This window comes from Panthera tigris, chromosome D3 (genome assembly GCF_018350195.1).
Source record: "Panthera tigris isolate Pti1 chromosome D3, P.tigris_Pti1_mat1.1, whole genome shotgun sequence".
Classification (NCBI taxonomy): domain Eukaryota; kingdom Metazoa; phylum Chordata; class Mammalia; order Carnivora; family Felidae; genus Panthera; species Panthera tigris.
In genome coordinates, this window is record NC_056671.1 from 29,934,871 (window position 1) to 29,959,981 (window position 25,111).

Here is a 25,111-nt window from a genome sequence, read left to right on the forward strand (position 1 = left end):
AAGAACTCTAAAAGCAACCCAAAGCCCTCCTTCTGCTTCAACTACTTCTCCCTCTCCTCTCTTCCCTTCCTTCCCCACAGGCTCCAAAAAGCAGGGAAAAATTCCAGCCTGGAGAAGAGCAGGGGAAACAGCACCAAGAACTAACCCGGCAAGTTAGCACTCAATAAGAGGCATCTTTTGACTACCCCCACCTCATACCTCATACCTTAGAGAAGTCCAACCTTTTCAAATGATTCCACCAGCTGACTGGACCAGAGGTGGACACCATCCCAAACTGGATCAGATTCTCTACCCCAGGAATTAGATTTAGAGTGCTCTCAGCCTCTAGTTGTCAATGTACTAAAGACACATACCTTGGGGGGCGCCTGGGTGGCTCAGTCGGTTAAGCGGCCGACTTCGGCTCAGGTCATGATCTCGTGGTCTGTGAGTTTGAGCCCCGCGTCAGGCTCTGTGCTGACAGCTCAGAGCCTGGAGCCTGTTTCAGATTCTGTGTCTCCCTCTCTCTGACCCTCCCCATTCATGCTCTGTCTCTCTCTGTCTCAAAAATAAATAAACGTTAAAAAAAAAATTAAAAAAAAAATAAAAAATAAAAAAATAAAGACACATACCTTGGGGAACCAAGGGTAAGCTCTCTTCTGCCAAATGCATGGGGATGTGTTGAAAAAGGAAAAAAACATCTCTGTGCAGAGACGAAGGGTGCAAGTTGATTTTGTAAATGTCAAGAGAGAAGGAGGTAGGTACGCTGGTCTATTTTCTAGTTCCTGGTTACAACCATACTTGAAGCTTTAACTGCACTTCCTATCCCTGAAATACCATAAGAAAGAGCCCTGAATCTTAATCACAAGTTCCATTTCTACAGTCATTTTCTATGAGACAGTGCATGAAACACTCCAGCACCTTACACTACCTTTCAATTAGCTAGCTCCAAGTTGTTCTTCAGGTCCCAACTTAAACACCACTTCTTCCAGGAAATCTTCCCAGACTATTCAAAACATTTTAGCTCCACCTTTTATACGCCCCGGTGGCACTGTGCACCTCATCATACTCGGTGTTATTCCTTTCCTGTGGGACTATAAACACCACAGAGTAAAACCACCTCTTCTGTTCAACACTTTGATCCTATTGCCTAGCACATAGGCCAGGTACACACTTAATAACATCATTAAGTGAATGGAAATCAAGAAACTGGTAGACGTAGGTAGAAAGGGTGAGAAGAAATCAACACTAACCTCCTGATAAAAAAGTTTGACCCTACCTCCCTCATCCTTTCCAAGTATCCAGTTTTTCCCTTTTCTACCTCCCTACAGCCCCAAGTTAGCTCTGACAATTACCATTTTATACTTCGGTGCCAATGCATTCAGGAACCGGGGCTGTAGGAAGTATGTTTCCAGATAGCTTGGTATAACAGAGTAAAACCTATCAAAAAAAAACAAAAACAAAAAACAAAAAAAGTCACAGATTTGGGGGTCTAGATAAATCTCAATTCCACTATATATATATTGGCTGTGAACCCTGGACAAGTTACATGAAATCTGGTTTCTTCATCTATAAAATAAAAAAAATATCTATTACCTCAAAGATGAGAAAGAAAATGAACTTGAAACCACGGTACCTAAAACAAGGCAGGCTTGTGCAGGTCCCTGCCCCCAAACCCTACTTCCCAGCTCCTACTGGCCATGGGTTCAAAACACATACACTGTCCTAACTAAGAATCTGAAAAGTGCCTTGGAGAATCCCTGCTGGCTTTCCAATGCGAGGGAGGCCCAAGTAGTGAAAGAGAAACAAAAGGGAAGAAATAGCATCTCAGGGTTAGGTAGGTGGGTACAGTGAACTGGATACAGGGTGAAGTAGCTCTGGATGTTTGTTGGGGAATCAGTTCTTTTTTAATTACTAGGTACCTTATTGTGAACAAAATGGAAAATATTATATGGTTCCTGGGAAAACTGGGACGCTTTTTGTAAAAATGTTCTCATAAATACTTGATAATGAAAAACAAATTAAATTCATGGAAATGGCTTATCAGTTATAGCTAACCACAGGAATTCTACACTTTTTTTTTTTTTTCTTTTTTAAAGAGAGAGAGGGTGAGAGAGAATCCCAAGCAGGCTCCAAACAGCAGCACTTGATGCAGGGCTCAAACTCCCAAATCATGAGATCATGACCTGAGCCAAAACCGAGTCAGAAGCTCAACCAACTGAACCACCAAGGCACCTGAAGAATTCTACACAATAGGGATGCTATTAATATCAAAATCAATTTTGTTGAATAGCTTGAAAGTACTCAAAACTTTCAAAAACACTGAATTTTCTGTTGCTCATGTAAACTGGTGTACTCAGATATTTGAGCTCCCAAAAGTATCCAAGAGATTTCTTCATTAAAAGTTAACAGATTGGCATCCCAGTGGCTCAGTAAGTTGAGCATCCAACTTCAGCTCAGGTCATGATCTCATGGCTCATGAGTTCAAGCCCTGCATCAGGCTCTGTGCTGATGGCATGGAGCCTGCTTTGGTTCTTCTGTCCCCCTCTCTCTGCCCTTCCCTGCTTGCTCACTCTCTCTCAAAATAAATAAATAAATAAATAAATAAATAAATAAATAAATAAATAAATCTTTAAAGAAAAAAAAGAAGGTTAACAGAGGCTGCTGGCTGACTCAGTTGGTAGAGCATGTGACTCCTGATTTTGGGGTCGTGAGTTCAAGCCCCATGTTGGGTGCAGAGATTACTTAAAAATAAAATTTAAAAAAAAATTAACAATTGAGGTACCAGGGTGGCCCAGTCAGTTAAGTGTCCAACTTCAGCTCAGGTCATGATCTCACAGTTTTTGGGTTCAAGCCCCACGTTGGTCGGGTTCTGTGCTAACAGCTCAAAGCCAGGAGCCTGCTTTGGATTCTGTGTCTCCCTTTCTTTCTGCCCCTCCCCTGCTCATGCTCTGTCTGTCTGTCTCTCTCCCTCTCAAAAATAAACACTTAAAAAAAATTAACAATTAACAAGCAAAACTAAGAATCTGATCCCAGATCCATTTGTCTTGAGCTTCAATAAATGATATACACTACTGCTAGTCTTGCCTTTCAAACAGGTAGTACAAATGACCTAGCAGAGTTTTAGGAAGGGAGGGAGTGCTAACAGCAGACAGCAGTAAGGGTATGTTTATGGAGGAGATGAGCCTTAGAGGAAGTCAGGACTTGAACAGGGCCCGATGTTTTGCAAAGGTTGGAGGGGTATACTGCTAGCATCCTGACAGGACAATTCTCCTGCACAGGGACTGTACCACGCACTGTAGGTCGTTTAGCATACCTGCCTCCACCACTACAAATGGAAGGCCTATAACACTCCCCAATCAATGTAACAACCAAAAAAACCCCAAAGCAAAACAAAACCCAAAGACATTTCAAAATACCCCTGGAAAGGGAATAAAAGTCATACCCACTGAGTAACCCTAGATAAGCAGAAAGAAAAGAGAGTAAGCAGAGCAGGTAGAAAGCATAAAAAAGACAAAGAGGGGAACATAATTCACAAAATTTGAGGAGGAACTGGCAGAGACAAGACTATCCTTTAATGACTCTCACTTAACAAATGAAACTGAACTCCTCAGTAAACAATGTCCTTCAGGATTTGACCCTGCCCATCCCACTGTCTCAACTTCAGCTTTCTCCTTAAGGCACCCTATACTCCTGCCATCCCAAACAACTTGTGGTTTTCCTGACCTAATGTGCTGCTTTTGCGTGTACATTTTCCTTTACCTAGAATGCACATTCAAGGCGAAATCCTAATCATACATCAACACCCAGCTCAAAAGTCTGTGAAGCCATAGAAACAGCCCAACAGCTCCACATCACTCAGGCCTCCTTTTTCTCAAATCGTTACACATATTCTTTCTGAATGGACTGGTATACTCTGTATTACTGTTCAATTCCATACAACTATTTGGACTAAAAAGTACTACAGGGCAGAGACCATGGGAATCCTGGCACATAACAGGTGCTCAATAAATATTTTCTGAATTACCTTATGTGAAAGTTTTTAGAAAGGCTAAAAAGTGATACAAGCAAGGAGACAACAGGTATTTCCTGTTATTAAAAGCATATATTTTCTCAACTTTGATCTTTGGTGGCACATCATTTAGGAACCATACAGGCTGGGATGCTCTATCATTTCCTAGCTTTGTGTCCTTGGGCAAGTTAACTAACATCTCTCTGTCTCAAGTTTCCTCACTTTCATACAGAGCAACCACATTTGCAGTGTGGTTATGAGGATTAATTAATGTATACAAAACAAACAGAAAGTGCTGATTTAAACGGTGGTTCTACTAGTCTGCCATAATCAACAAGTTTTAGTAAGACAGGATGTTAAACCATTAGGAAGATGATCACACTGAAATTTTGCTTGAATCTTTTTTTTTTTTTTTAGGAGAGTAGAAAAATCAACAAGTCTAATAGCTTGTCTTCAAGCTGCATTGTTTGTCCTCTACAGTATTCAATGCCAATCCCTTATGACTACAGTCTCCCTTGGTTCCTGTGATGATGTGAATTCCTGGTTGTCCTGTCTCTGTAGCACACTTCCTCTGTCCTCTTCTGCAACTTGTCCTCTATTGACACCTAAAGTGAGGCACTTCTTTGACTCAGTTCTGACATATTTTTCTCATCTTATCCACTCTTAAAGTATCTCTATTTCAACTAGTATCTCTATGGAGGTGACCAGTATGATGTCTCAATCATATTCAGGAAGTATTTCAAACTCAACTTACTCAAAATACTTATCTTAGTTAATAAATGAACAAGCATGCACAGCTTCAATTTCTCCTCTGTCATACATTTTTTTTTTCTCTTTTTCTGATTCTTCTACGTCTCACCAGTCCTCAGATTCCTATTCCTTTGCCTATCTCTTAATAATATTTGTCTGGGTTATCTTTGTCCTCAGTAGTTCTTCAACCTTTCTGGGACAACGGACCCCTTTGAAAACCTATTGAATGTAATGGACTGTTTACTAAAACGATGAATATACACATCTGCTTGCAATTTCACTTAATCAATGACCTCAAATAAGAATCTGTACTCATCCATGCAAGATTACTACTTACATAATTTTCACCTCCAGTTTCAACTTCCCTCTTCTAAATTTCAAGATGCCTTCTGGATATAGCCTAAATGGCCCACAGTCATCACAACTTAACAAGTCTGAACTCACTATTTCTCCCTAATAAGCCTGCTCTACCTCCAGTATTTCTCCTCTGATAATAGCACCACTATCCTCCCAGGCTCCCAGCCTAGAAGTCTTAGAATTAACAAATATGCCCATATGCAATCTCAGAAATCCTGGTCTCAGAAATCCCTCTTAAATCCAAAACCCATCTCTAAGACTCTTACCCTTTAAGACTGCATTATCCTTTACTTCTTCCCACACTTGCCATAATTCAGTCTTTCTATCTTACTTCAGAGAAGAGCCCACTATGGATTTTTTTTTTTTGAAAGATTTTATTTTTAAGGAATCTCTACACCCAACATGGGGCTCAAACTTACAATCCTGAGATCAAGAGTTGCATGCTCTACCAACTGAGCCAGCTAGGCGCCCCATGGACTCAATCTTAATAAGGTCTCTCAACACCTCTGTTACCCTCCAATGCCACTTTATCACTTCACACCCAGGCAGTTACAATAGCCTAATTGATTCCCCCCACCAAATTTTTTTCTATCATTTCCATCAGTGTTGATCTATCTTCCCCCAAAAAATCTAAGAATTGACCATGTGACTGCCTGTTTTCAAAATCACTGATGCTTCTTCATTGCACAAATATACAAACTCAGTTTTGCCTTTAGAGTCCTCTACAGCTTGCCACCTAAATACTTTCCCAAGATTAGATTCCACAACTCAAACTGTCACTTGAGCCAATTATCCATCAAAATCATACCCACTCTTAAAGACCCAACTCAAACTCCACTCTTCATCTTTATACCCTCCATATAATGATTAGGAAAGGGCTCTGCACAAAAAAGGCAAAATTCCTAACTGCCTGAAAATCTTTAACTCTGTCGGGAAGTGTCACATTTTTAAAAATATCACTATTTAAATATTAACATTTCATTCAAGAAGCCCCCCATAAACAATCAACATTTATTAAATGCTAAGAATGTGCAATGCAGATTAAATTCTTATTTAGATGAGGATAAAAAGCTATAACCTGGACCCAGAATTATAATTCCAATTATACTTATATTTGGATTTTACTCAGGAAAGGAAAATTACAGTAAAAGCTATAACCTGGACCCAGAATTATAATTCCAATTATACTTATATTTGGATCTTACTCAGGAAAGGAAAATTACAGTAAAAAAATTACTTGGCATTAGGGGTGCCTGAGTGGTTCAGTCAGTTAAGAGTACAACTTCGGGGGGCGCCTGGGTGGCGCAGTCGGCTAAGCGTCCGACTTCAGCCAGGTCACGATCTCGCGGTCCGTGAGTTCGAGCCCCGCGTCAGGCTCTGGGCTGATGGCTCGGAGCCTGGAGCCTGTTTCCGATTCTGTGTCTCCCTCTCTCTCTGCCCCTCCCCCGTTCATGCTCTGTCTCTCTCTGTGCCAAAAATAAATAAAAAACGTTGGAAAAAAAAAAAAAAAAGAGTACAACTTCGGCTCAGGTCACAATCTCACAGTTTGTAGGTTCGAGCCCCACGTCCAGCTCTGTGCTGACATTTCAGAGTCTGAAGCCTGCTTAGGATACTATGTCTCCTCTCTCTCTGCCTTTCTCCTAGTTGCTCACGCATGCATGCATGCGCTCTCTCTCTCTCTCTCTCTCTCTCTCTCAAAAATAAACAAACATCAAACAAATTTTTCAAAAAAAGTACTTGGCATCTCCTCTGACAGAAAGTCAAGTAAGTCTATGACAATGACAGAAATACTTACTATATGTAAGTTATCTTCAGACTGGTAAAAATCTTATCAAGAAAAACCAAAAAACAAAAAACCTTTCAAGTGAAGTGTCCTAAACCTAGATTTTTTCAGTCCATATTTTACATGTAGGATTTTTTAAAAGAGCCCAAGGACTTGATGGAAAATTCTGAGCTTCTCATGAGATGTGTTTACCAGCATACGTACCAGCAGGTGCAACAGCAATCAGATGTATGATAGAGAAGTGATGCTGTGGGCAGTACTTTGTTACCTTCTAGGGCATTATTTCTTTTGACCTGACCTAATTTAAATTCTCTTTTGGCTCCTAACTCTCTGAGTTCACTACTTTTCACAGTTGTATATGTGAAGCACTTTGATCCTCAAGAAAATGAAAATGGTCAAGATTCAATTAGACTTTTTTTTTTTAAGTCTAAGATACTTGTTAAAACATGCCCTTTATGGCACTTCTAAAATCACAATCACTCAAATTTGAATACAGTTCAAAAATATATTTACTTACAACAGTAATATATGCTAAAATTCTGAAGTTATTAATAACACCACTTAAGGACAGTAGGGTATAATAGAGCTGCAGCATTTGAAATAGGACCTCAGTCTACAATCTCAAGTCTGGACTCTACTTGTATGACCTAAGAATCTGCTTCACTTACAAATACTTTCTCACCTGAAAGAGGGATATCACCACCTTTTCCTCCTTCGAGGTGGCTGTTCAAATAAAATGAAATAATATACCTAGAAAAGCACTTGCCAAGTGTTCAATATATATTAGTTTACTTTTTCATTCAAAACAAAACACACTCACAAGAAGATTTAGGTGTAAGGGAGTCTACACTTCCATTAAGTCCTCATCACAAAACAATACAGCTAGTTCGAAGAACTACAAACGTTTCTGAGGGATATGGATCAAGATAAGGGAGGCTGCATGTGATTCTACAAGAATTCCATTACGGGTGCATACATATTGACCACTAAAACATTAATAGGAAATGTCCACAGCAATTGTGCTAAAACGTCTGAATACATTTCTGCTGGCAAGAGAACTCACTCGGGGTCAAGAAAAAAAAAAAAAAAAGAGTCAGATCAGGCCCAACTCCAAACGACTCTAATAAATTAAGAGAGCGGTACTGGCTTATTCTTCATGAAACGCAAACAGTATGGGTATTAAAATCCATTTAAAAACTTCAAACTTAAAATATTTCATAACTAACACTGCTGCCACGAATGCTTTTTATAGAAAGCCTGCGCAGGAGAGCACCGTTAGCATCACCGAAAAAAAAATTTAACGAAAGTCGAGGGAAACGGGAGAGGGAAGATCATTATTTCGGCGTTCGGCACACATGCCGAGGCGAACCCCTTTCAAGACCGCGGCCAACACCACCGTCGACAAGCCTCTGAAGGAATTCCTGGCTTTACAATCGGATGTCAAAAAGAAGGCCACGATGCTAGCAAACTGGGAGGTGGAAGGGGATGAGGGACCGCTTCCGTTCCCTTCCCGGGGATCCTGGCTCTAAACTCGGCGCTGCGCCCGGGTCTGGGGGTCCCCGGGTGCTGGCCTCCGCCCCCTACGCCCCTCCCCGCGACAATCGAAGGCCGGCCCGCGAACCGCCACGAGCAACACCCAAACCTCGACAGTCTCCCGGGCCCCGCCTGAGGCCCCCGGCGCAGCGACCACAGTGAAGTCATGGATTGGGGTCGCAGCGGCGCCGGAGGCCGGGGCGCGGACGAGGCCGCGGCTGCGTCCGCTGCGTCCCCAGGCGGTGGGGTGGGCGGGCGTGGCCCGGCCTGCGAGCGGGCGTGGACACTCACCACACCATGCCGTAGGCGCCCTCGCCGATATACGAGAGGTTGGTGTAGCGCGGCCCCACGTCGAACACCTGCCCGCGGACCATCTCCGGGCCCGCGCCCGCCGCCGCCGCCGCCGCCATGTTGGCTGCCGGGCCGCCGCCGCCGCCGCCTCCGCCGCGAAAGGCTCGACGTTCCGCGGCCGCCGCTCGGCCCACGCCGCGCCTCTTGGAGGGACCGCGCCGCTGCGGGTGCAGCTGCCGACGCTAACCGGGAAAGAGCAAGGAGGGAACCGTTTAGGAGAGCAACAGGGCCTACGGCCACTCGGACCGACTGCCTGCCTGACTGACTGACGGGCGGGCCGGCGGGCGGAGGGAGGGGCGAGCGCCGAGGAGGGCGCCGGGGCGGAGCGAAGAAACGTGTACGAGGATTGGCTCCCCCCGCCTCGGGGCGGGGCTGCAATGGCCAGCGGAAGCGGCGAGGTCTGGGCGGAGCACTGCGGCGGCAGAGTCACCGCCCTGCGTGGTCACGTGCGTTCGCGGGGGAGTTGGCGCGGGAGGCGGCTCTGGAGAAGCAGAAGGACACCGAGGCGTCAGGTTGGGGTGTATATCGCTGAGCCGGAGAGACTGTCAGGGAAGGGAAAGCCCCGGAGCGGGGTACTGACTGAGTCAGGGAACGACCTAGGACAGCGCATGAGGGACGCCAGCGCACCACACACCGGCCACAGGCCTGCAGCAGGCCTGCGCCAGTCAGTGGCCCGCACACAAACTTAGAAGCCTTGAGACAAGGACAGAAACCGAAAGGCTTGACCGACCGAGACCACAAAAGACATTTGAATACTGAGAAAGTGTGAAACACAAAGGTGGAGACTAACGTGAGAGATTTCGGATACGCTAATCAGACAGGTTCGTTCAACCAATGTTTGTTGAACATCTATATTATTCTGGGCATCAACATTCTAGTGGGAGATGATAGATAAGAAAGAAAGAAAAGAGAGGTAAAAAAAAATACTCAAGTTGTAATAAGTACTATGAAGAAATATAAAGCAGGGTAAAGGGTTAGAAGGTAATGGAGAAAGACATTGAGATTCAGGGACTGAGGCCCAGATAGGTACAGATTGACAGAAGCTTAGGACATACTGAAACAAATGCAAGGATGGAAACGCTAAAACCCAAACAAGATGTAGAGAAAACGAGACAAACAAACTGAAGCCTTGGAAGTACTCACAAGCAACAGAGGCTGAAAAATAAATATCAGAATCCTAAAGCAAGTGAAAACCAAGAATAGCTAAGACAATGAAACAAATGATGCAGCCACTGCTTCAGAGCCATTTCCCAGGCCATCTGTGGAGAGGGAGGGAGTAAGGATGTAAGATCCTGCATCCCAGTTGTCCAACACTAATCTTGAAAGCCTTCAACTCATGACTTCTACACATCAGCAAATTTCAATTAGTCTCAAAAGTGAATAGGCAAACTCTTTAAAAACCTTGTAGGGAAGTAAATATAGGGCACATGAGATAAGAAATGAAGTGCCAGAGGGGCGCCTGGATGGCTCCATTGGTTGAGTGACCAGCTCAGGTCATGATCTCTCTGTTTTTGAGTTCTAGCCCCGCATTGGGCTCGCTGCTGTCAGCACAGAGCCCACTTGGAATCCTCTGTCCCCCTTTCTCTCTGCCCCTCCCCTGTTCGCTCTCTCTCTCTCTCTCTCAAAAATAAACATTAAGAAAGAAAGAAAGAAAGTGCTGGACCCAAAACTTACTCCTTGAAACATACTTAGTCCACTAAGCAGAACCCAGTTTTAGAATACACCTCACTTTTATTCTTTATTAAGAAAAGATTGTATCTTTTAAAGAACAGGCCAGTACGGGCTCCTGGGTAGCTCAGTCAGTTAAGCAGCTGACTCTTGATTTCAGCTCATGTCGTGATCTCACTGTTGTGAGATCAAGCCCTGCATTAGGCTCTGTGCTGATGGCAAAGAGCCTGCTTGGGATTCTCTCCCTCTCTCTCTCTCTCCGTGCCTCCCACTGTCTCTCTCTCGCTCACTCTCAAAATAAACTTAAAAAAATAAGAATAAATAATTAATTAACATTAAAAAATATTATTTAAAGAACAGGCCAAGATAAATGGAGTGTACTGTGAAATGAAAACCGTAGTAACTGAAGTAAAATTCAATAGTGCAGTAAAAAGCAGATTTGACAATGCAAAAGAACAAATCATCAATACAGAAGATAAATGTGAGAAAAATTCAAAGTGATGGAATTCTTTAAGAAAAATTGAGTAGGAGAACATCAAGCTATAGGCATTGCTCAAGAGAAGACAGAGAAAATCAATTACAGGCAATAATTTAAATTATAATAAAACTTTCCTTAGTTCTGAAAACATCTGAGGTGCAGGTGGAAAACTGAGGGAATTCCCTGGGATCCAGAAAAATTAAGCATAAATCAACTTCAAGATGTAATCTGGAAAAATTTGTAAATCTCAGCGATAAAGAACAAATACAGTCTCCAATAAGGAAAAAAAATTATTTATTAAAAAAAAAAAACACTTGTTGGGGTGCCTGGGTGGCTTAGTCAGTTAAGTGTCCAACTCTTGATTTCAGCTCAGGTCATTATCTCATGGTTCATGGGGTTGAGCCCCAAGTCAGGCTCCATGGTGACAGTGTGGAGCCTGCTTGGGATTCTCTCTCCCTCTCCCTCTGTTTCTCTCCTGTTCGCCTGCCCTCGCTCTTTGTCAAAATAAATAAATAAACATTAAAAAAAAAAAACACTTGTTTTTTTTTTTCAGATTCCTCCTTTGTAATAATCAAATGCAAAAGGAAGATGGAAAAGATTGACAGCACTCTGAGGAGGTAAATTGTAACCTTCCTTGGATGGTTTTATTCCCTCCAATCCTGAGTTCCTCCCAGCTCCTAAACCATTACTCAGAATCTCTTTCCTGAACGCCAGGTCAGCTTGTCTACCTACCCAACCTATACCTACCTACACAACCTATACCTACGTACACAACCTACGCAACCTACATAACACTATATGACATCCCCACAGATGCTTCACCTCCACATGTCCAAATTGCTGATAGCTAGAGCAGGAGTTCTGCACTCAGAGTGCTAGAGGGTTTCAGTTTTGCTGCTCCACTTACTACCTTCATGACCTTGGCCTCAGTTTCCTCACTCTTGAAGTGAAGATCATAATAGTACCTACCTCATAAGTGTGTTTTTTGTACAGAATAAGACAACATATGTAAAGAGCCTGGCACATAGCAAGTACTCAATAAATGTTATCTTTTATTATTATCTACTCCACCCAAACCTGTTCCTCCTCTTGTATCTGTGGATAGCATCACCACCTGGATACTCAAACTGGAATTACCAACTCCTTACCATTTTCCCTTGTTGCCAACTCTCACCTCCCCCACTCCCTGCATTGAACCAGTCACAAACTCCTGTAAATTCTGTTTCTTTAACATTTCTGAAATCCTGGGGCACCTGGCTGGCTCAGTTGGTGAAACATGAGCCCCATTTTGGGCATAAAGTTTACTTAAAAATAAAATCTTTAAAAAATTTTTTAATGATAGTTCTAAAATCCTTGTTACTCGAAGTATGGTGTCCAAACGAGCAGTGTCAGCATTGTGTGGGAGTTTGTTAGGAATGTGGCATCTCAGGCCCTCACCCAGACATACTGAATCCAGATCTGTATTTTAACAAGATCCCCAGGTGGTTTGTGTGCATATTAAAGTTTGAAAAGCACTATTTATTTTTTATTGAGGTATAATCAACATATGACATTACATTACTTTCAGATGTACAATATAATGATTCAATATGTGTAAATATTGTGAAATGATCACCATAAGTCTAGCTAGCATCCGCCAATCACACAGAGTTATACAGTTTTGAAAAGCACTGTTTTAAACATATCTACTTCATCCCCACTGCCATTCTGCTACTGATCAACTCTCTCACCTAGAGGACCACAGTAACCTTAATCCTTCTGCTTTCAGTGTAGCCCATCTCCAGTTGCTTCTCCTTGTACCCAGATCAATCTTCCCATAACAAATTTGACCATGTCTTTTCCCTTCTTAAAGCAATTCAGGGGCTCCCTATGGCACTCTCTTGTCTTCTATTCATACCACATACCTATCTCTCGCCCTGTGACATGTTCTCTCTTCACTCTTCCAGCATTGGTGGACATTTTAAAGCCACCACACTATCATGGCCACTAATTTTTTTCCAGAGAACTTCTCTCACTTGGTTCCATGGGTGCTAAATAACCTTATGATTAGAGTTTGGCTTCACTTGTGGTTTTCAGCAGGGAAAGTTCACTAACCAGAGGACAGCCCTGTTCAGGTCCTTTGGCAATTACTATTTATCCTAAGATGGGAATTACATATACATCAGTCTCTGCTGAGTCAGGTTAGCATGAGTCAGGCCCAAAGGGAACAACCATCTAGCTACACTGACAGCAACAAATATTTGGAAACACAAAGCAGAGAACTAGGTTCTGGAACACTATGAGACCATGTGAAACCACTATCTAAGCATAAAACCCTGCTTAGATGGGCAACTGGCCACCTGGATGTCTTCCTTATTATCCTTCTAGAGTGGTGACAGTTCATAGATCTGTAAAATCTTCGAAAACAATGGACATCTTCTGTTTTTGCCTGCCCATCATTAAGTCCTCCTTCTGGAAGCAATAACCCAATTTTTCTTTGGCAAACTGACTGTTGTATGTTCTTAAGTGGTTTGGAGCACTGGCCCCACCCCCATGTCATAAGTAAGCATGTGACCCAGTCAGTGTCACAGACACTGGTTCAAAGGATGGGCATGTTACCTGATACAGGCCAATGAAACTTGGCCCAGACTTTTATAGGAACAATCAGAAAAAGAGTGCTCCCTTTCTGCTGGGGTTCTAGGGGAGTGAGTATGAGTTGGGGCAAAACATGCCATGATGTGAGAAATGCCCTCTGAGAATGAAGGCAGGATAGGGAAAGCAGAGTCCAGATATAGAGACAATTTCCTGATGACACATTTTGAGGCCGAAATCAGCTGAATCTGGACTTTACAGGTTCATGAGCCAATATATTCTCTTTTTTAGTAAAGTCAGTTTGAGGTAGGTTTCTGTCTCTTGAAACTACAAGAGTTTCTGACTAATACACTACCCAACTAACTCCCTTTTCTGCAAAAATTGCTCAGAATTGTATAATAAGTCACCAAGACATGAATCAGAAACTCATGAATGATTAAATGAGGGAAAAGAACTGGCAATAAGCCTTGAAACTAGCTAAAGATAGAGAGATAACTGAATAAAAACACCACTCAGTAGAGACTGTTTGATGCTGATAAGTTGAAATGATTGTTGTTGCTATGGTAACAAACAAAAAGCAAAAGAAAAAAGTGAGAAAAAGGATTTTTTTAAATTGGATTTTTAACCTTAGATTAATGCAGTGAAAAACCAGAAAGGAAGAAAGAGGGCAGAAAAAGCCAGGCATTAAGTCTTTGTTTTACATAAAATGAAGACAAAAGTTATTTTTAAAAATAGTATAATTTCATATGTTTTTTCATTGTAGGAAGCTTTATGTCTATTGTATAAACTATTACAAGAGAAAAAAGGGAAAATGTAATTCACGCAGCAAAAATCAAGAGCCTTGTACCAAGAAGTGTACCAGACACTTTGTCACGTTGTAAATGGAAAAGAAACAGCAAGGAATCATAAAAAATGACATCAAGGCAAAGAAAAGAAAAGAAAAATTAAATTATTGGGACTACACCAATAAAAAGCTTTTGCACAGCGAAGGATACTATCAATAAAACGAAAAGGCATCCTACCTAGTGGGAGAAGATATTTACAAATGATATATCCAATAAGGAGTTAATATCCAAAATATAAGAACTTATATAACTCAACATCAATATAATAATAGTAATAATAATAATAATAATAATCTGATTTAAAAATGGGCAGAGGACGTGAACAAACACTTTTCTAAAGAAGACATACAGATGGCCAACAGACACATGAAAAGATACTCAACATCACTAATCATCAGGGAAATGCAAATCAAAACTACAATAAGATAATTACCTTACACCCATCAGAATGGCTAAAATAAAGAACACAAGAAATAACAAGCATTGCCAGGGATGTAGAGAAAAAGGAAACTTTGTTGGGAATGCAAATTGGTGCAGCAATGATGGAAACAGTATAGAGGTTCTTCAAAAAATTAAAAAGAGGTGTGCCTACCTGGCTCAGTTGGTACGGCATGTGACTCCTGACCTTGAGGTTATGGGTTTGAGCCCCATGTTGTGTATAGAGATCACTTAAAAATAAAATCTTGGGCCACCTGTGTGGCTCAGTCAGTTAAGCATCCGACTCTTGATTTTGGCTTAGGTTATGATCTCGTGTTTCGTGGGTTCAAGCCCTGCATTGGGCTCTGTGCTGACAGCATTGGAGCCTGGTTAGGATTCTCTGTCTCCCTCTCTCTGTCCCTCCCCTGCTTGCATAAATGCTCTCCCTCTCTCTCTCTCAAAAATAAATAAACATTTAAAAGTAGTAAAAATAAAATCTTAAGTAGCACCGGGTGACTCAGTCAGTTGAGTGTCCAACTCTTGATGTTGTCTCAGGTCACAATCCCAAGGTTGTGGGATCGAGCCCTGCATTGGGCTCTGTGCTGAGTATGGAGCCTGCTTAAGACTCTTTCTCTCTCTCTCTCTCTCTCTTTCTCTCTCTCTCTCTCTCTCTCTCTCCCTCTCGCCCTCTCCCCCACTCATACACACACACTCTCTCTAAAAAATTAAAAATTAAAAAAATCAATAAAATCAATAAATAAAATCTTTTTAAAAATAAAGAGAGGGTGCCTGGGTGGCTCAGTCAGTTAAGCGTCCGACTTTGGCTCAGGTCATGATTTCATGGTTTGTGGGTTCGAGCCCTGTGTCTGTGCTGACAGCTCAGAGCCTGGGGCTGCTTCAGATTCTGTGTCTCGCTCTCTCTCTGCCCCTCTCCTGCTCATGCTGTCTCTCAAAAATAAGTAAACATTGGGTGCCTGGGTGGCTCAGTCGGTTAAGCGTCTGACTTCACCTCAGGTCACGATCTCGCGGTCCGCGGGTTCGAGCCCCGCGTCGGGCTCTGGGCTGATGGCTCAGAGCCTGGAGCCTGCTTCCGATTCTGTGTTTCCCTCTCTCTCTGCCCCTCCCCCGTTCATGCTGTGTTTCTCTCTGTCTCAAAAATAAATAAACGTTAAAAAAATTAAAAAAAAATAAGTAAACATTAAAAAATTTTTTTAATTAAAAAGAGAATTACCATATAGTTCAGTAATTCCACTACTGAGTATTTACCCAAAGAAAATGAAAACACTAATTTGAAAAGATACATGCACTCCTCTGTTTATTGCAGCATTATTTGCAATAACTAAGATATGGAACCTGAGTGTCCTTCCACAGATGAATGATTAAAAAAGATGTGGTATATATACAATGGAATATTCAGCCATAAAAATGAAAGAAAATTTATCATTTGTAGCAACATGATAGACCTAGAGGATATAATGCTAAGTGAAGTAAGTCAGTCACTCACATGTGGAATTTAAGAACCAAAACAAATGAAAGAAGAAAGAAAAAAAGAGGCCAAAAAACAGACTCTTAAATACAGAGAATGAACTGTTGGTTACCAGAGGGGAGGGGGTTGGGGGAATGAGTGAGGTAGATACAGGGGATTAACAGTACATTTATCTTATTGAGCACTGAGAACTGTATAGAATTATTGAATAATTATATTGTACACCTGAAACTAATATAACTGTTAATTTTACTTGAATAAAAAAATTCTTTTAATTAAAAAAAATTTTTTAATGTTTATTTTTTGAGAGAGAGACAGAGTGTAAGTGAGGAAGGGGAAGAAAGAGAGGGAGACACAGAATCTGAAGCCGGCTCCAGGCACTGAGCTGTCAGCACAGAACCTGATGTGGGACCTGAACTCATGAACCATGAGATCATGACCTGAGCCGAAGTCAGACAATTAACTGACTGAACCACCTAGGTGCCCCCAAAAGTTTTTAATTTTTTAAATCACTAAAGACAGAATTTTACCACAGAATGAAAAGAAAAAAAAAATCAAAACACCAGAATATTAGATGATGGAAGTTAGACTAGTAACGAATAAGGCAAATGTAAATAAATAGGAAAAATGTAAATAGGAAAATCTCAGATCAGATCAAAAGACAAACTCTGAATATGTACTGTTGTTAAAAAAACAAGGTGCCAAAAAATGCATATAGTATAAAAAGGCATTGTGAAACCAAATGTACCAAAAAATTGCAATGTAAAATAGGAAACAAAAGTCTTTAGAAATACACGTAATAGAAACTCAGTTATAGTGAACTATATTACACACCATTATCAGACTATGATATATAAAATAAAAATAAATATGAATTCAACAACAGAATTAATAAGTCATAAAAAATACAGGTTGAATTCTACACCTGCATGAAATACAAAAAAGTATCCTACACTGGGCCACAAGAGGTTTTATAAATTCAAATAAGCAAATATTGTTCAGGTCAATCCTGAACAAATCCTCTGATCACAGCACAACTTAAATTTCAAAATCCCCAACCAGTGGGAAATTAACAAACCTTCTACTAAATAATGTTTCAGTGAGGGAAGAAATATGATCACAGTCACAGGGTCAAGAAAATTATGAAAATAAGATGGCTACTACTGAAATCTTGGAGGGCAGTCTCTTTAATATTAGGCTGAAGGCTGGGCTGGCCATTGGCAGCACTATTATATAACATCACTCTGGCCCAAATAGAGCAGCTATTTTTCATCTCCTTTTCCTTAAATTTCAGTGTCCTCTGCTTGCCAGATAGAAGCTTTAAGCTGTAGGTTCAGAAAACTTTGAATCAAACAGAGCCAGGATTAGGTTTGTGAGTTACTTAGGGTGCCATATTTAAGGAGGTAATCAGTCCCAAGGTCAACAGCAGCATCTGAGAGAGGGCACCTCCTTAAGTGTTGCATCTTGGGTGTCTCAATTGCCTCACCCCAGACCTGGCCCTACCAACCCAAATTGGTATAAACATTAAGGACTCGTACTTTCTCACCTAACAGGAATCCCACAGGTAAGATTCTTGCTTCTCTTCTCTGCCCTTTTCTAGTCTCTGCCCAATTCTGTGCATTGGCATCATCCTCAGGCAGACAGGGAGATGGCTGTAGCATTTCCAGACTGCATAAGGTGCTACACTATTCAAGGGCAGGAAGGAATTGTGTCTTTGGAGTCTCCTTCTTATGAGTGAGGAAACCACCTAGCCACTCAGCGGGCTTCTGCTCATGCCTCATTGACAGGTGGGGTCATGTGTCTGCCACACCTAATCATCATCAAGAAGAAAGAGGCCATGAGTGCCTTAGGCCAATCAAGGTTTACCCTTGGAACCTAGGAGAAGGTGACTCTTCCCTAGTCATATGGGGAATGGTAGACACCCAATCAAATCAGGGCGGCAGCACTCAGAAAGAAAGAGGAGGGCACCTGGGTAGCTGAATTGGTTAAGCATCTGGCAGCTCTTGATTTCTTCACTGGGGTCATGATGACAGTTTGTGGGATCGAACCTTGCAACAGGCTCTGTGTTCACGACACTGAGCCTCTTTGGGATTCTCTTTCTCCCACATCTCTCTGCCCCTCCCCTGCTCCTAAGTACGAGCACACTCTTTCTCTCTTTCTCAAAATAAATAAAAAATAAATTTAAAAAAAGATAAAAAAAAAAGAAGGAATAGATAGGCCACCAAAAGGGCTGTCCCATTGCTCTCACATGACATATTCCTCCCAGTCTTCACCCAAGTCTCCCTGTCTAGCTCAAATCACATACATCAGTTCTACGTTCAATCATACAGCCCCTCATTACAAATCTCTCCTTGAACTTCCCACCTGCCCACTATGTCTTTCCAGCTCACTCAAAAGTTTTCTCAGTTCCCCAAGCCAAAAGTAAACACCTTCTTCAACCTCATTCTTTTTTTTTTTTTTTTTTTTTTTATGAGAGAGAGAGACAGAGCACAAGTGGGGGAGGGTCAAAGAGAGAAGGAGACACAGAATCCAAAGTAGGCTCCAGGCTCTGAGCAAGCTGTCAGCACAGAGCCCGATGTGGGGCTTGAACCCACGAACCATGAGATCATGACCTGAGCCAAAGTCGGACTCTCAACCAACTGAGCCACCCAGGTGCTCCTCAACCTCATTCTTTACCACCCCTAACATCCAACTGATACCCAAATCCTCCTCATTGGACTGCCTAAATATTGCTTGTTTTTTTAAAACAAACTTTATTTTTTAGATTTACAGAAAAATTGCAAAGATAGTACAGAGTTCCCAATACCCCACACTGAGTTTCTCCTATTAGTAACTTCTTGTATTGGTATGGTACATTTGGTACAATTAATGAACTAGTATTGATACACTGTTATTAACTAAAGTCCATAGTGTATTAAGATATCCTTAATTTTTACCTAAGGTCTTTTTTCTGTTCCAGGATCTCACATTACATTTATTCATTGTGTAGTTGTGATGGTTTCTCAGACTTTCCATGTTTTTGATGACCTTGACAGTTTTGAGGAGGTCAAGTATTTTGTAGACTATCCCGCAACTGGGATTTGCCTAATGGTTTTCTTATTATACCTCTGGCTATGTGCATTTTGGGGAGGAAGACAAGAGTTAAAGTGCCATTTTCATCACAATATCAAGGCTATATGCTACCAACATGACATCACTGTTGGTGTTTACTTTGATCACCTGGCTGAGTTAGTGTTTGTCAGATTTCTCCCCTATAAAGTGATTATTTTTTCTCCCTTTCCCAGACTGTGCACTGGAAAGAAGTCACTATGCCCAGCTAATACTTAAGGAGTGGGGAGTTATGCTTCATCTCCTTGTAGATGGAATTTTTCTGCATGGGAGAGTCATCTCAACATTCTTTGACTTTTATAATTTGAAATAATTTCAAACTTAGAAGTTACAAGAACAGTATAAGAATTTCCATATCCCCAGGGTGCCTGGGTAGCTCAGTTGGTTAAGTGTCCAACTTTGGCTCGGGTCATGATTTCACAGTTCATGAGTTTGAGCCCTGCATCAGGCTCTGTGATGACACCTCAGAGCCTGGAGCCTGCTTCCCAATTCTGTGTCTCCCTCTCTCTATGCACATCCCCCACTCACACTCTGACTCTCTCTCTCAAAAACAAATAAACGTTAAAAAAAAAAAAAAGAACTTCCATATCCCTTTTTTTCTCCTCTCTCCATATATATATATATATATATATATATAATTTATGCATATAATAATATATGTATATATTAATATAGAGATATAATTATACTTTAAACATTATATATAATTATTGCCATAGTTCTTTCATGGACCATTTGAGAGACAGTTAAAGAGTTGATGACCTCATCATCCCTAAATGCCTCTGAGTGTATTTCCCCAAACAAGAAAGCTCCTACATAGCCACAGTACAATCATCTGAATCAGGAACTCAACGCCAATACAGGCATCCAGTCCTGACTCTATTCAGATTGTACCAATGGCTGCACAACATCTCTTATTTTTCTGGTCTAAGATTCAATCCAGGATCATAAGTTGCGTTTAGTTGTTATGCCTTTTTTGTTTTCAGTATATAACAGTTCCTTGGTCTTTCTCTACCATTCATGACCATGTGTTTTTGTTTTGTTTGTATGTTTAGGGAATATTTTTTAATTTTTTAATCTTTTAACATACAGCAAAATTGACTTTTAAAATATATAGCTCTATGGATTTTTAACACATATATAGATTTGTGTATCTACCACCACCATAAAGCTATGGAACCCTTCCTAATAAACTCACTTGTGCTATCCCTTTATAGTGAAACTCCCCCTTCCCTAACCCTCACAACCTACTGATCTATTTTCCTTCACTGTAGTTTCATCTTTTTGAGAATGCCATTTAAATGGAATCATAAAATATGTAACCTTTTCCAAATGATTTCTTTCATTTGGCATAATGCCTTTGAAATTCATCTAAATTGCTGTATCAATAGTTTGTTCATTTTGTAGTATTCCATGCCACTGTGTAGATGTACCACTGCTTATTTATCTGCTCACCAGTTGAAGGACATTTTTTCCCCTAGTTTTGTGTGATTATGAATAGAGCTACTATAAATACTTGTATATAGGTTTTTGTGTGAATATAAGTTTTCACTTCCCTGGAGTAAATGCACAACAGCAGAATTGCTGTGTTGTATGGTAAGTGTATATTTAACTTTATAAGAAACTGCCAAATTGTTTTCCAGAATGACCATGTTTTACATTCCCACCAGCAATATATGAGAGTGCTAGTAACTATATTCTTGCCAGTACATGATATAGTCAATATTTTTTATTTTGCCTATTTTAATAGGTATATAGTAGTATATTTTATGTTTTATTCTGTAAGTTTTATAGTTTTACATTTCACATTTAGATCTATGGTCCATTTTGAGTTAAGTTTGGCATAATGTGTGAGGCTTATATTGAAGTTTTTTTGTTTGTGTTGTTTTTTGGGTTTGTTTGTTTTGCCTATGGAGGTTCAATTTTTCCAATACCATTGTGGAAAGGACTGTCCTTTTTCCACTAAATTGCCTTTGCAGCTTTGTCAAAAATCAATTGGCAAAAGGTAACACTGAAGAAGATAGCAGAGCAGGGAGTTTCAGGATTCCATCTATTTACAGAAACAATTAAAGTGGCAGAACTGCCTGAAGCAACTATTTTGGAACTGGAGTCTAACAGAATGCTTGCAGTAAAAAGGAGAGAGGTTGACAAGGAGGCTGGTAAATTTCAATTTAAGTTTTTCACGTGATAGCAGATGTCATGCCAATCCCTCATCCTGGTAGCAGGCAGCTGCAGGGACTGAGTCTGTATAACTGGCAGTCTTTTGGACCCAAGGTGATCAACAACCACATAGTCCCCCAAAAACTGTGATTGTGGGTTTTGATTGCTAATTGCTGCTTTTGATTGCTGACAGGAGCTCAGAGGTTGGCCATGTTTCAACCCCCACAGGCTGCCAACTGTGAGAGTATTTAAAGAGATAGGACCTACTTGGGGCGCCTGGGTGGTTCAGTTTGTTATGCATTCGACTTTTGATTTTGGCTCAGGTCATGATCTCATGGTTTGTGAGATTGAGCCCTGCATCTGGCTCTGTACTGACAGCACGGTTTCTCTCTCTCCCTCTCTCTGCTTCTCCCCCGCTCGCATGTGCGTGCTCTCACAAAAATAAATAAATGAACATTAAAAAAAAAGAGAGAGAGAAATGGGACCTATTTATTTTTCCTCTTTTAGGAGCAAGACATTTATTGAAATTTCATCATATTATTAGCTGACCTTAGAAACAATGAAAGAGAAACATCAGTGAATACCACAAGGAATACACACTTTGCAAAAATAGTTTGGAAAAGTCATAAAAGGATGGCTCCAGCCATCAACTAGAAAAACCAAAAAACTCTAAAGAGTAAGAGAATTAGATCTCCAGAATTACCACCAAACAGTACTCAGAATGACCAGTTCTGGATAAAAAGTTACAAAACATGCAAAGAAACAGGAAAATGGCTCATTCACAGGAAAAAAGTAATTTGACAGAAATCATCCCAAAGGAAGTCCAAACATTGGAATTATAAGTCAAAGATTTTAATATTAAATTAAATTAAATATAAAAAGAGAGAAAGTATGAGCAGGGGAGAGGGCAGAGGGAGAGAGAGAATCTTAAGCAGGCTCCATGCTCAGTGTGTAGCCTGGAAGGATGCCATCCATGACCCTGTGATCATGACTTAAGCCAAAACCAAGAGTCAGATGCTCAACTGACTGAGCCACCCAGATGCCCCTAAGTCCAAGATTTTATTAAAAAAATTTTTTTTAATGTTTATTTCTTTCTGGGAGAGAGAGAAAATGCACCAGTGGGGGAGGGGCAGAGAGAGAGGTGGACAGAGGATCTGAAGCAGGCTCCACGCTGACAGCAGAGAGCCAGATGCAGGGCTCAAACTCAGGAACTGTGAGGTCATGAACTAAGTTGGATGCTTAATCGACTGAGCCACCCAGGAACCCCTAAGTCAAAGATTTTAAATCAGCTGTCTTAAATATGTTCAATGAGCTAAAGGGAACCATGGAAAAGAACAAAAGGAAATTGGGAAAAGTACATCTGAACAAAATGTCAATATCAATAAAGAGATCGAAATTATAAAAGGGGCACCTAGTTGGCTCAGTTGGAAGAGCATGCAACTCTTGAACTCGGGGTTGTGAGTCTGAGCCCCATGTTGGGTGTACAGATTACTTAAAAAAATAAATAAACTTTAAAAAAATTATTAAAAAGTTTCCAAACAGAAATTCTGGAACTGTAAATTACAATGATTCAGGAACAGACTTGGGCAGGTGGAAGAAAGGATCAGTGAACATGAGGAGAAGACATTTGAAATTATCTAGTCTGAGAAACAGTAAGAAAAAAAAAATGAAGAAACATAATAGGCTTAGAGACTTGTGGGATACCATCAAGCACACTAACATATGCATTATAGGAATTCAAGGAGGAAAATAGAAAGGGTCAGAAAAAATATTTGAGAGATAATTACTTAAAACTTCCCAAATCTGATGAAAGACATGAATATATACATCCAAGAAGCTCCATGAATTCCGAGCAGGGTAAATTCAAAGGGTTTCACACTGAGACACATTATAGTCAAACTGTGGAAACTCAAAGATTAAAAAACAAGAAAAAAATTTTTAAAAAACCCCCTTTTTTTTGAAAGCAGGAAGAAGTGATGCATCATGTAAAAAAGTTTCTTAATAAGATTAATGGCTCATTTCTCATCAGAAATCATGCAGGCCAGAAGGCCATGGAAGGACAAATTTAAAACCTTGAATGAAAAATACTGTCAGCTAAGGGGCACCTGGAGTTAAGCATCCAACTACAGCTCAGGTCATGATCTCACAGTTTGTAGACTTGAGCCCCGCGTCAGGCTCTGTGCTGACAGCTCGGAGCCTGGAGCCTTTTCAGATTCTGTGTCTCCCTCTCTATCTGCCCCGCCCCTGCTTGCGCTCTGTCTCTCTCTCAAAAATAAATAAACATTTAAAAAAAGAAAAGAAAAATACTGTCAGCTAAGAATTCTATTTCCAGCAAAATTATCCTTAAAGAATAAGGAGAAATTGAGGTATTTCCAGATAAACAACAACTGAGGGAGTTCATTACCAGTAGACCTACCCTACAAGAAATGGTAGATGGAGTCCTTAAGGCTGAAATGAAAAGACATTAGATAGTTACTTGAAGACATATGAAAAAAAAATTAGAACACTAGTAAAAATAATTTCATAAGCAAATATAAAAGCCAATATTGTACTTTTGGTTTGGCTTATAACTTATCTCTTTTCCTTATATATTTAAGAAGTAAATGCATAAAGCAATCACTATAAATTTATGTTAAGGGGCATAAAATGTATAAAGAGTAATCTGTGCAAAAATATAGAGGAGGAAGGTTGGAGATGTAATACAATTAATATACTATTGAAAATAAGTTGGTATAATTCAAACTGTTTTATTTTATAATTGTTTTTAATTGTTACTTAATCATTTGTAACTTTTATAATTGTTTTAAGATGTTAATTGTAATTCCCAAGATAATCACTAAGAAAATAACTTAAGAATATATAAAAAAGGAAAAAAGACAGGGATTAAAATGGTACACTCCAAAAGAATCACCTTAATTTTTTTAAGGTGGTGGTAATGGGATAATTGAGGGATATATATATATATATATATATATATATCCAACACACAGAAAACAAATAGCTAAGTGACAAAAATAAACCCTTCTTGACTGGCAAAAGGAAATTCCAGGACATTTGTGTACCAAGTTTAGTGAGGAACCAGTCCAAACTAGAGCACTAAGACAGAATTCTATGGAATAGGGTCTGCGGGGAAAAGATAGAATTGATCAGTGATGTATTGAACATTTGGAAAAATTTTTGGTATGTGTTTGGAATATTTGGAAGAAAATAGCTCTAGGTACTTAGAAAACTAAACAACTGAAAAAAGATACAAGTATAAACTCCAGATAAACTCTTTGTAAAGGAAAGAAAATAAAAATTTATAGCTTGAGTGAAGAATGTTTATTTGGTCAATAATGTAAACACAGACTATTGATTTAACTATAAACTATGGAAAACAATATTGTGAAAATAAGGGGAGAAAAGATAAGGGTTAGAGTGGTGCAAGAAAGCTAATTCCTCACTGCCAGAATAAGAAATATATATTGACTAAAACTGATAAATAAAAAAATAAATCTATGTTTTCTTAGTAATCATATTACATGTAAGTGAATTAAACTATTATAGTAAAAGACAGAGATTGGCAGAATGGGTAAAAAAATAGGACATGTCTTTATGATGTCTACAAGGCATTCAC

The 25,111-nt window shown here is 40.2% G+C and overlaps 1 protein-coding gene and 1 long non-coding RNA gene across 3 annotated transcripts in view; one reads left to right on the forward strand and one right to left on the reverse strand.

The window, feature by feature from the left end:
- The window catches only part of MAPK1 (mitogen-activated protein kinase 1), a 108,714-nt gene extending 99,678 nt beyond the window's left edge, over positions 1-9,036 (reverse strand). The window contains exon 1 of one of the 2 annotated variants that reach the window (XM_042962517.1): positions 8,703-9,036. In XM_042962517.1, the coding sequence (XP_042818451.1) occupies positions 8,703-8,821 (119 nt within the window). In that variant the 5' untranslated portion in view covers positions 8,822-9,036. Of the gene's footprint in view, positions 1-1,331; positions 2,058-8,702 lie in introns of those variants that run through there. The other variant, XM_042962519.1, reaches the window with a different exon arrangement.
- Positions 9,037-9,183: 147 nt separating this feature from the next.
- The window catches only part of LOC122232408, a 31,128-nt gene continuing 15,200 nt past the window's right edge, over positions 9,184-25,111 (forward strand). The window contains exons 1-2 of the long non-coding RNA XR_006209754.1: positions 9,184-9,583; positions 11,462-11,525. This is a non-coding gene — a long non-coding RNA (uncharacterized LOC122232408). The remainder of the gene's footprint in view (positions 9,584-11,461; positions 11,526-25,111) is intronic.